Source organism: Ptychodera flava, chromosome 17 (assembly GCF_041260155.1).
Source record: "Ptychodera flava strain L36383 chromosome 17, AS_Pfla_20210202, whole genome shotgun sequence".
In the NCBI taxonomy this organism is placed as follows: domain Eukaryota; kingdom Metazoa; phylum Hemichordata; class Enteropneusta; family Ptychoderidae; genus Ptychodera; species Ptychodera flava.
The window spans coordinates 19210192-19222928 of record NC_091944.1 but is presented as its reverse complement, the minus strand read 5'-3'; the positions used below and the strand labels follow the sequence as shown (position 1 = coordinate 19222928).

Genomic DNA, 12737 nt, shown 5'->3' with positions numbered 1-12737 from the left:
TCTTTGTCTACGCGTTGATGTATTCAATGCCTCGACTAGAGAAAAGGCGACGAACGGAACATATATACATCAGGTGAATAAATAAGAGGAAAGGGGCATTTTATGCAGACGCTCCAACAAATGCCATTAATAGCCGTGTGTCGTGACAGAATCGCACGCGTATACATAATTAAATTCAGGAGATGGGTTTTGTATCCTAAAAAAAACGGGCATTTTTCCTCGTAAATCTTTCACACAGCGACCCGGTTTTAGCTCCGTTATTTTGCCAAAACAAGGCGAACCTGGACATTCGCAACGCAAGCCCGCGTACGCGCGATGAAACGGGCGCTATGCGACAGACGAAATAAATGAAAACACGACAAACGCTTCGGTCGTTTCATTATATAACCGAGACGGTTGTATGCATGGGGTATAAATTTTTGGCAAGGGGGCTTCACATAGATAAAGAAGAGGTGTGTCCGGTCACAAATAAATCAATGGATGGTAGAAAACGTTTGCGTCGTCCCTCAGCGCGCAGTGCCTACATCTTGTCTTGGTGATGGGAAAGCGCCGTGCTAGTGCTTGCATTATAATGAACGCCGCAGTGTTCACTGCGGTAAAATGGTACTCACACGAAAACGTGATATGTAATGGCTTTCCAATCACTGGGTCTCTCCAGAAAGTTGTAGATTTTACTCTGTGTCTTGCGATATTTCAAAGCTTTCCGTGACGCCGGGCGATAGTGGAGGGGTTTTCCGAGTAAACTCATCCTGGGTGCTGCTAATCGGCCGGCCTGACGGCGGCCGTGAACCTTCACAAATTCCCGCTTTACTTTGCGACGTAACTCGCTATGTGGATCGTCACTGCTTTCATCCCCCTTATCCTTCCAATCATCCGCCATATGAAATTCCACACGCAGCGCTCGGCGTTCGGAATGCTTCGGCGAATCATCGGCTGACTCTTCGGAAGAATCACCATCAAGTCGTTTCATTTCAGTCACACACCCTCTACGTGACCGATTGCGATTCATATTACCCACCTGGAGATGGAAAAATATATAAAAGAAATACATTTAGATATTGAAATTTTAAAAAATGCCAAACATTTATAATTGTAATTTGTAATTTTTTAATAATTTAAAAAGCTCGTGATTGTGCGCGCGAATTGAATTTCGGTATCATAGTACAGGCCTGGGCTCTTTCAGTTTTAGTTGGTAACACTAAGGAACAACGGGTTCTCTTTATAGCTATTCAGATTAAATCCCAAAGGTCTACACAGTTGACCTACTCCCTTTTTTCAAGACTTGACACAACTCGCTGAGTTTTTCATTATCAAAACCTTCAAGCATGAAAAACCTTTCTAGTCAAAGACAAGTCGTAAATTTTGTCGAGCGCGATTCGTCTCAATCAGTGCGACGGACCGGTACCTATGTTTCACCGTACTCCAACATGTGGGTGGCGTAGGACTCCGGTTATTTCGTATGAAGTTTCTTTACACAGGACCGGTCAATCAGAGAGCGTTTAGGCCTACAGACAATCGCTTGATTTAAAATCCTCACTTCAAAAGAACAGCCATGGTGTGCTTGAGCAATCCAACAAGTCGGAGGTGCGACTATAAACTTGTAAAACACTCGTCACACGTAAAAAGTCCTTCAACAGGATAGAGGTGAATTCCAATTTTCGTTGACTTTCAATTTCTTAGCCTGTCGGTAAATTGGACACACGCTTGTAAGGTGAAGTTGGACTTCACATATCCCATCAGGTCCATGTATACAAACTTGTAGTTCATGGAGACATGATGAGGCAGCAGATTATACGATCCTCAGAAGCGTTAAAGAACTTTAAACGAAAGTAAACCACCTATTCTCTTTATATATTACCAAGTGACCGCCCCGAGTCTTAAGAAAATGGACTCCTTCACACACCAGGTAAAGGGGTGCATGGACTCAGCAAGCGGACGTCCGAGTTCGAAATTGCATTCAGAACATAGCGGGCGCTAGTCAACAAGTGGCTGTCAACAGGCCTTGTACAGCGCAGAGTTTTTTAATAAAAACGACTTGGCAACAGAAGATTGTAAATTATGAGTAAATATTGCGATGTATCATCTACCAGGGACGATTGTGTGGAAGTCAATATACACCCTAATACAAGTTAAAAAAGGCTTTCCACCCTTTTACGAAATTGGTATCTTCCGACGACTCCTGTCCCTCATTTACTACGAGCCATCTCGAAGGGCGCATTGAACGAGAATAGCCCTTCCAGGTAAAAGTCATTTTCTCACAAAGTAGTGACAAATTACTCCTTTTATGACACGTAATATTTGGTCGGAGCGAAACATTTTTCATTCGCGTTCACAGACCATTCGCTTACGGACACAGCTCCTGTGACGAGGTAATATGCAGGGAATATCGCCTTCCCGAACGGACAGATAATAATCCTATATAATTACAGTACCTCGAGTTCAAAGTTTTGGCAAGTCGCTCTGTCTATCTGTCTGCCTCTCTCTCTCTCTCTCTCTCTCTCTCTCTGAGAAAAAAGGCATCGTAAGAGCATTGTACGCGCGTCATATTAAATTTACCACGTAAAATGTTTGCAGATAGATCATACTGCGGGATCTTCGTGGCACCAGTTCATTGACCCCATTGCCCATAACAGGACCCCGACAAAGTTTGTAAAAAGAGGTTCAGAGATCTGCGACGAACGTCTGTGTTCGTGTCCATGCATTGAGATGGCATGCATCAATCGTGACACCGCAGCTTCCAACGAAATAACCCTAATAGCCGGGCCAATATTTAACGAGCAAGCGACCGTGCGATTATGTCTGCCTACCAGACACTTTAGCCCATGCCATAATTCATGGCATGAAATTAACATACTCTGTACGAAGAAAACCATACCTGTCATAACTAAAGGCTAAAGCACTTTGTTAGCATGCTCTTGTCAGACCGATCACTCATCAATGTAATTTTTCTGTCTACATGCTGTTTCAGTTCCCGACCGCATTAGCATATATCTACAGATACTTTGGAAAACAACTTCCTTCATTGCTCAATAAACCGAAGAACTCGCCAGCAAAAACAAAACAAGATAAAATACACAAATCATCAACTCTCCACAAATTAAAATTTCTGGAAAGTCCAGACCCAAATTTTCTTTTCCATTGAGTCCCGTCCCTTTCGAGCGACTCTGTTCCCGGAAGCAGACCGTTGGTCGAACATGCTTGTCAGTATAATGCATTCCATCCATCCATCACCCATCCATCCATCCATCAATCTATCCATCTATCCATCTATCTATCTATCTATCTATCTATCTATCTATCTATCTATCTATCTATCTATCTATCTATCTATCTCATATAGATCAATCTGTCAATCGAGATATTATCGACATAAGAGTGCTCAACCGTGTATATATGTGTATATAATATATATATATATATATATATATATATATATATATATATATATATATATATATATATATATATATATATATAAGTTTACAGATGTCCTTGTGGGAAATTACAATGCTCGATGCTAAAGCAGAGCGTTATAAATAATAATACAAATTACTTCAAGTACAAAGTAATAATGTATGTTACTTAAGTTTCATGCATCCTGCAATCTTCAAACAGAACAGAATGCAGTATACATGAAACTTCAATGACAGATATCATTACCTTGTACTTGAAGTAATTTGTGTACAATTCTTTATTTGCCGTCCGCGTACGCGTGCTGATAGGTTCAGAGAAATTAAGAAAACAAACAAAATGTTAACACAATTACGAATAAATTTTTATTTTCCCACAAGAAAACCAAATAAAAATTGGTCAAATGTTAATACACTTGTATTTTTTGTTTGTTTTTTTCCCAGGCTTCATGGCTGGTAACTTTTTCAAAAATCCAAGGACAGCAATCAAAGGATGTTTTTTAAATGACGTTATTATGTATTTTCTCCAGCGAAATAAAACAGCAAGTGCATCATAGTAAATTGACATCCGTTTGAATAATGAGCGGTCAAGGTGATGATGCATAACACACCATACTATCTTGTCAATTTCATCGAGTTCGTGCTGATAGTTTGTTATTTCTTTGTTTTAATTATCCCGCTAATTGCTACTTTTCTTAATGGCTTAGCATGCACTTTCTGTTCAGTGTTCAGGGTTCTTTCCAGGCGTCCAATTAACCTACACCAATATATTTTGAGTTCTGAACAACATGATACAAGTCTACAGCACAGGTGATCGCAGTATTGTTTGGGCGGTCGACCGAAGGCCGAATGCCGAGAGCTATATAGGCGAGCGGCGAATCAACAAAAAGGGCCTTATTTTAGGAGTTTAATGTACCCACCTTACATACGGCCACATCATACGTCATTTGAAAGCTTATTATCTCTACTTTAAGAAAATTGACGATGTGGAGCTGCCAAGTAGGGCCATAACCTCCTAATTTGCATAATTAACCAGGGTACCCAATTTGCATAAATGCGATATAATATTTGAAATTTATTGTTAACTTCTCTAACGATACGTTTAAACTATCGAGTGATATATCAAATGAAAGGTCTTTCCATGTAGAATACAAAATGGATATTTAAAGAGATATTAAAATTGATTATACTGAAATATTTTCATGTTTATATGGAAAACAATATTTTCCCCTATTGAATAACAATATTTTAAAATTTTAACACATACAGCAACAACACACAGCCACACCATACGTCCTTTGAAAGCTTATTATCTCTACTTCACGAAAATTGACAATTTGGAGCTACCAAATCGGGCCATAACCTCCTAATTTGCATAATAAACACGCATACCCAATTTGCATAAATGCGATTTAGTATTATAAATTTATAGTTAACTTTTCTAAACATACGTTTAAACTATCGAGTGATATATCAAATGAAAGGTAGTTACATGTAGAATACAAAATAAATATTCAAAGAGATATTGAAATGGATTTCACTGAAATATTTTCATATTTATATGGAAAAAATATTTCCCCTTTAGGATAACAATATTTTAAAAGTGTTAACGCATAGAGTCCTATCATACAGCCACATCATACGTCATTTGAAAGCTTATTATATCTACTTGAAGAAAATTGACAATGTGGAGCTATCAAGGAAGGCCGTACCCCTTTATGTCCATAAATTACACTGGTAAGCAATTTGCAGAAATGAGATATGAAATTAGAAAATTCATTGTTAACTATTCTAAACACACTTTTACACTATCGAGTGATATATGGTCTGTGGTGATAGTATTTGCATGTAAAACACAAAATTGATATCAAAAGTGATATTTAAATTAATTTACGGAAATATTTTCACATTTCTGTCGAAATAAATATTTCCTCTTTTTAATAATGGTATTTAAAAAAATTAATTTAAGTATCAATGCAACAAAAAGATCCACACGAAAGACACTATTGTAGTTGTTGAAATGTAGCTTTGTAGCTGAAACAATGTATCAGAGTAAGCTACAGTCAAAGTAATGGCATGATTCATGATCCAAATCATTCATGTCATTTCCAGTAAATCTAGTAATTGTAGGAATTCATCATCCTCTTCTTCACCAGCATTGTCATGAGTAAAAGGGTTGCCACAGTTATCGCTGCCTTGGCAGGGAAGATTAATTCGACAGCAGACACAATTGGTGACATGTTATAAGAGAAAGCAGCTCCGCAAATCGTTCATATCTTAGTTGTTTGAATTTTGTGTACGGTACATGTGTATATTGTAAGTGTACATTATGTTATGTTTGGCCGTTTTATGTATAGTGTTGATTTGCCATGGCGAGACGTAACCCTAATCTACGTGTTCTGCCCTATGGGGTAGCAAGACTAATTTGGCATTGCGATCTTTTGATGCTACCTTTCGAGAATAGAGTTGTCTTCATCAGTCCTTCATTTTCTTTTGGTGAAACATGTGCACTGATTGAATGATTGTAGGTGTTACCAATCGAGTTGTTCCACTGAAAGTTCAGTTTGTTCAAGTACGGAAGCTAGGATGTCTACTGTTCGTTCAGGCTGTATTTGTGTACGCTCATTTGAATCGGAGATCGGACTGTTGTAGGTTTTGTGAAGTTTGGCATCATCGTAACGCTTATATTACCGTTTCTTATGTATGTGATTAGGCTACGCTCACAAATAACGGTGAGAGGCAGAGGAATTCCGGTTGGATTCGAAAATTTAGGGAGATTGTAGAGGGGTACTTGCAATGGAGATTTTGATCAGCATATAGGGACCTGAAAATGTTTTGGTTCCCTTTTACTATTTACGATTCCAAGGAAATTTGAAATTAATTTAATGAAAATTTAATAACATTTAAATGTCATCCGATTGTCCAAAGTTAGTAATAATTAACAAGATTTAGAATCGTTTGGTCGCATTTCATTACTTTTCTCTCGAAAATATCTTGTATTCTCTATTGCCTTGTTGTTGCATGATTGTTTTAATGTACCGTAATGTTTACCGTTTAACAAGGCCCTTGAATGTTGCCGTTTGGTTTCGTGAACCGCAATGTATCTGTTGGTTGTGTGTGTGTTTTGCAGTTGAGAATGTCCTCTTTGTTCCACCGATGATCTTTATAGATAATGAGGTCTAACGATATGATTTCTTGAGAAGAGCTTTCGAAAATTTGAAAGTATGATGCATTTTTTCATGTTTGATATGAATTCATTAAGCTCGTGTTGAGTTCCAATGAGAATCATACATCGTTTCTGAATCTCAGTCAGAGCGATATTTGTTCAGTGTGTTGCTGAATTATTCTCATTTTGTCTTGTGAAATGTAATGTCGGGAATTTCTGGTAAAACTGGAGATCTCGTACCGCACCCAAATACATGACGGTAAAATTCACTGTTGACTTGAAAGTGTTGTTTTTCAAGATTATTTTCAGCTTAGCTATCATGTATTTTATTGTTGGTTGTTTGATTATGCAATCATTTGATGATCTTTCCTGATTTAATGCTCTGTCGACTGATTCCATTGGTTCATTGTGCGTTGTATTAGTGTACATTGAAACAATGTCTAGTGTTACCAATGTCGCATTAGCCGGAACTTTTATTGTCTCAATTTTCCGTGTAAAATCAGTCGTATCTTTGATGTATGTTGTTTATTTCTTCACGATTTATTTGAGAAAATAGTCAATGAATTTTGATCTTTGAAAGGTTGGACTGCATCATCCACTTATAATTGGACGGCCCACGAACTTTCCTCGTGGGCGTCATTTTGTTCACTTGTATTTTTAGCATAAGGTACCAACTTGTAAGTGGTGCTAGTGTTTTACTCTTAACTAGAATAATCGCCATGGCTAATTAACACTTTATATAAAACAGCCAAACATAATATACACTGACAATATACACAATATCATACACAAAATGCAAACAACGAAGATATGAACGGTGTGTTGAGTTGCTTTTCCTTCATTATATGACAATAAATACGATAAATGAAATATGGTGCCTTCCGTCTACATATTCCACATAACTGAACTGAAAATACAGATGTAACACAGATGAAGTAACCATAGATGTCTCCATCAAACAAGATTTCTAGAGAAATTGAAACAAAAATGACATCAATAATACAAAAGGGTCATTCAACACACAGCTATTTATAACAAGATTGGAACTAATTTGGGATAATTGGATGGTGAAGTAATGTCGTTTTAATTTGCAAATTTAATCTCATCTGCTTTCTTTTTACTTGTAATGTTTTAAGAGTAACTTGTTATATTTCACACTCAAACTCAATATAGAACACAAAACACGCTTTAGAAAATTTGCAAAATATGAAGACCCAATTATCCCAAACTAGTTCCAATTGGTTTTATGTATTCTTGTTGTTCAGCTATATGGGAATTAGACAGGAAAATGTTCCAGTTTTCGTATCCTTAATAAACAAAAAATCAATTGCAAAACAAATTCAGATATTTATCCCCAAAACTTTAGCATTATTCGTTATTAGTACACAATATTTTGAATATTATAAACTAGTCAAAACGTTTACAATTTAATTGAAAATATTCAATAAGAATATTTTGAATACACGTTTGGAGTTCATGGTTCTATTCTACATGCAAATACCTATCATTTGATATATCACTTGATAGTTGAAAAGTAAGTTTAGAGTACTTTACAATTGATTTTGTAATTTTATATTGTATTCATGAAAATTAGGTACCCATTTGCATTATGCAAATTATATCAGTACAGCCCTATTTGTCAGCTGCATATCGTCTTTTTTCATGAGGCAGAGATAATAGGCTTTCAAATAACGTTTGATGTGGTTGTGTGAAGCGGTTCTATGTGTTAAAATTATTATAATATCGTTATTAAAAAGGGGAAAGTATATTGTTCTACATTAGTACGAAAAAAATTTAGTAAAATCATTTTCATATCTCTTTGGATATCCATTTTGTATTCTCCGTGCAAACACCGTTCATTTGATATATCACTCGATAGTTTAAAGTATGTTTATAGTAGTTAATAAATTTCTAATTTTATATCGCATTTACGCAAATAGGGTCCTATGTAAATTATGCAAATTAAGGGCCACGTCCGTACCTGACAGCTCCACATTGTCAATTTTCTTGAAGTAGAGATAGTAAGCTTTTAAATAACGTATGATGATGCTGTAAGATTTGGCTTTTTGTATTAATTTTTTTTAAATATTTTTATTGAAAAGGGGAAAAAAAAATTTCAATATAAATATGACAATATTTCAGTAAAATGAATTTAAATATATTTTTGGATGTCTTCTTAGTATTCTACATGCAAATACCTTTCATTTGATATATCACTCGATAGTTTAAAAGTATTTTTCGAGTAGTGAATAATAAATATATGATATTAATCGCATTTATGCAAATTGGGTACCCGTGGGACTTATGCAAATTAGGGGCTACGGCCGTACTTGACAACTAAATGTTGTCTATTTTCTTCAAGTAGAGATAGTAAGCTTTCAAATGATGTATAATGTGGCTGTATGATGTGGCTGTATGTGATCAAATTTTTAAGATATTGTTATTCAAAAGGGTTAAATATTTTTTTCAGTATTAATATGAAACTATTTCAGTAAAACCATTTTAAATATCTTTTAAGATATCAATTTTGTATTCTACATGCAAATACCTTTCATTTGATATATCACTCAATAGTTTAAAAGTATGTTTAGAGTAGTTAACAATGAATTTCCTAATTTTATATCACATTTATGCAAATTGGGTACTCATGTGAATTATGCAAATTAGGGGTTATGGCCCTACTTGGCAGCTCCACATCGTCAATTTTCTTGAAGTAGAGATAATAAGCTTTCAAATGATATATGATGTGGCTGTATGTAAGGTGGGTACATTAAGTGTGAAAAATGGGTGTGTCTGCCGCTCGCCTAATAGCCGACGTTCGGCCTTCGATCGACTATCAAAACAACACTACGAGAACCTGTGGTCTACAGTAGTTGTCCTCACTTAAAGAAAAAAATACACAGGCCAGTTTCTCATTCTCTTCGCAAACCGTGTGAAAACTTGATACCTGGGAGCAACGTCCTAGCCGTGTAACCCTTTCACCGCGCGTCATGGTATGGCACAAACTTGTTGGCGGAGAGTGTGGACCTGCTTAACAAGTAATAGGGGTGAACAGGTCAAATTTCTCAAGGGGAAAAGAGATACAAGCTCAGTTAGTTGACAAGTCTTGTGTAGTGGCTGGCTGGTATAGAGGTGACTTTTGAGTTGATTCTGTCCAGGTACCCAAGTATGGGACAAACAACGCGATGTCGATAACCGATCACAAATATTAAAGTAATAATTTCAATTTACTCGATAGGTCTTGGCTACCAACTTAACTTCTTCTCGAACTCGTTATGGCCGCTAGCCGGTAAATATGGGTGATGTGTTGAAGAGTTTACAACGCATCTACTAGTACAAAATTGAGTCACTGAGCAATTAAAATTGCTAATAAATATTCATGGTTCAAGGGCTAGATACCTTTGTGCACAAATTTTGATAAAGGGTTTACATTTGTTGATAATAGCAAATCGATTACACATCTAATTGTTTTGCTCACTTTTTAACAATATCGTCTACGATATACCACTGTATCAATGAGTTGATGTCTGTGTTAGTAGAAGGTTATAGATATCGTCTTGGTGCGCAGTCACGATGGCTGGAAAAATTTCAACCCAGGACAAAAAAAAGCAAATGTAAATTTCTCTCTGTTTAATCCGTAGTTTTGTCAGTATATATATGATTTTCACTGCTCGCCCGTTCGAATCGCAAAATGCAAGTAAAAGCGTCATATTTTTTGTGTCTCGAAGCCTTTCATAGCAAAGATAGCGAACTATGGAATCAACAACACAGAACAGTTGAACGACAAGTACCATAATGCACGTCTGTCACTTTCCAACTTCGCTAGGCAAGGGTGTTCTTCAGGTACAGACCCTCCCTATAGGGGACTATGCTACATTAAACCGACCTTACCAAGTCGGGCGGACCGGATCATAGTAACTTTCAAGAAAATATGAGAGAGAGAGAGAGAGAGAGAGAGAGAGAGAGAGAGAGAGAGAGAGAGAGAGAGAGAGAGAGAGAGAGAGAGAGAGAGAGAGAGAGAGAGATATTCTGTGTATCGATATTAAAGTTGCGTATGCGCGTCCAGGTATTGCTATCAAACCTGCGTGTTAGGTATTTATGTAAAAAACTGGAAGAAAGATGAATAACGAACTTGACACTTCTCATCTAAGAACGCTTTGGAGAGATTTGTATTAAGCGTGATTAGCGCTGATTGATGTGTTGCCTAATGTACGATAATTGTACTTTCGTCGTCCGACACAGGAAGTTTTATTACATAAGTAATCTACATTATTCCAGCAAATGAGTTCTCAGACATGGTAAATCGAATTAAAAGTTATAATCTTATCAACACAGGGCCTGTAGTTGCCGGGGTAAGTGGGACTTTAATGATCGTCTTGATGTGACCAAACACGGGCGATAAAAATGCCAGGATGTTGTGAATACAAATAATTAAAAACTCTTACAGCAATAATGACTGTTACTTTTGATAATATTTTCATTATTTGCCATGATGTCAAACTTGTCATTTTCGATATTCTTCTTAAGGTAGTATGCACCTCGAAAGTGAAAGACTTAAGCTTTTACTCAAACTTTCCTGGATGAAACTTGCAACAATTCTCTTACCAAATCGACAATAAAAATCGGGGGTCACCGTGCAGAGGTTTGAACTAGCGAAACAAATTACCCAACATTTTGCGATATTTGAAATTCAAAATGGCCACCATTCCTGTGTTAACTCTATGAGGGAAAAATTGAATTTTGGAATTTCCAAAAACTAGGCCGACGAGAGTTTTTCTTTCTCCAAGAGCTTTAAAATGAGCCCCAACAAGTGGTAGATCAGAAAAGAGTTGTAGGAATTTGAGAGTCCGACTTCTCAGAGGCGTTACATAGTAAATTTCAAATACACAGATAGCTACAAATACACAGATAGCTAACATTTGGCACTTCTCAGTTCGCTGTTGATTTTGGAGAGGTATTCAGTTTCCAATGACTCACACACACACACACACACACACACACACACACACACACACACACACACACACAACCAAAAAAAACATGAAAATAGTGACTTTGTCCCGTAGAAGTCAATACCTTAATGACGTCATTACATGCTCAGTAAACACAGCGAGAAAGTTAACTTAAGGCAGCAGGATTTTTCTGCTGATGTGCAGCGTGCTCGGAAGGTTACATCTGATTGGTCGATTGTCACTATTCACGATATTAAGTAGATTTTGGTAGAATATTAAATAAAGCTTATTAAACACCTCTCACGTGTATAATATCGAATATCACTAAAATGGTGCCAAAACGATATGGTCTAAATGTGTTCTTTAGGACCTGAGTTCCCCTTGCATCAGATTCTGTAATAGATAAAATGAAAAGGTTAGAAAGAGCATCCTTCGATGGAGGGGAACGTCTAAAAAAGGCGTATATAGAATCGAAATTCCACCCTCAGGATCTATATCAAAATTACTTAACTTGGACAAGGTAGGCCTATATCCTCATGTTTTCAAGCCCAACCCGATGACTATAGCTGTTTTAAGAAGTCAGTCCCGTTCACAAGGTATACACCCCTTTTTGAATACCTAGTATTTGCCCTCAGTGAACACACCAGGGAGCCAACATGCTTTTTATCGTTCGCTACTGAATTCAAGTACGGACTGAAATTCAACCCGCAAGGGTAGCAAATGTCCGTTTTTATGGGAATTGCTCAAATGCACGTAGCAAGTTATTCAAGAAACCGCTGGTTGTTACATAAAAGCAATATTGACAAATATTTGTTGGGGTTCGGTTTATGGGGCTTTAACCAGCATTACTCGCTGACTTGAGCAGAGAGAATAAATGCCCAAACCAATAAACTGATGATTACAACAAATTATAAAGTTAACATGCAGTGACAATACTAGCCTATGTCCTTAAGGTGTAGCCTCTTATGGGTAGGACACAATCTACTGTTTTAGTGCAAAACTAGTGCATTTGAATAGCGTGAATGCTGTTTCAAGGTGTTTGCTTGTGTCTCCCAGGATCGGAGAAATCGTCAAGAGCAGCGTTAAAATTGTCGTAATGGCCGGTCTGGTAGTCACTATTAAACATGAAATCAATCAAATTGTCCTGAAATCTCTACGGTGCCATCCCAGGTCGAACAAAACATCCCTTCAAATACTTCGAAAGAATTA

At 36.9% G+C, this 12737-nt stretch overlaps 1 protein-coding gene across 13 annotated transcripts in view; it reads right to left on the bottom strand.

The window, feature by feature from the left end:
• The window catches only part of LOC139115703 (potassium voltage-gated channel subfamily KQT member 1-like), a 348427-nt gene that overhangs the window by 155118 nt on the left and 180572 nt on the right, over nucleotides 1-12737 (bottom strand). For 12 of the 13 annotated variants that reach the window (XM_070678010.1, XM_070678011.1, XM_070678017.1 and 9 more), the window contains exon 4: nucleotides 612-1018. In XM_070678010.1, the coding sequence (XP_070534111.1) occupies nucleotides 612-1018 (407 nt within the window). Of the gene's footprint in view, nucleotides 1-611; nucleotides 1019-1537; nucleotides 1791-12737 lie in introns of those variants that run through there. The other variant, XM_070678013.1, reaches the window with a different exon arrangement.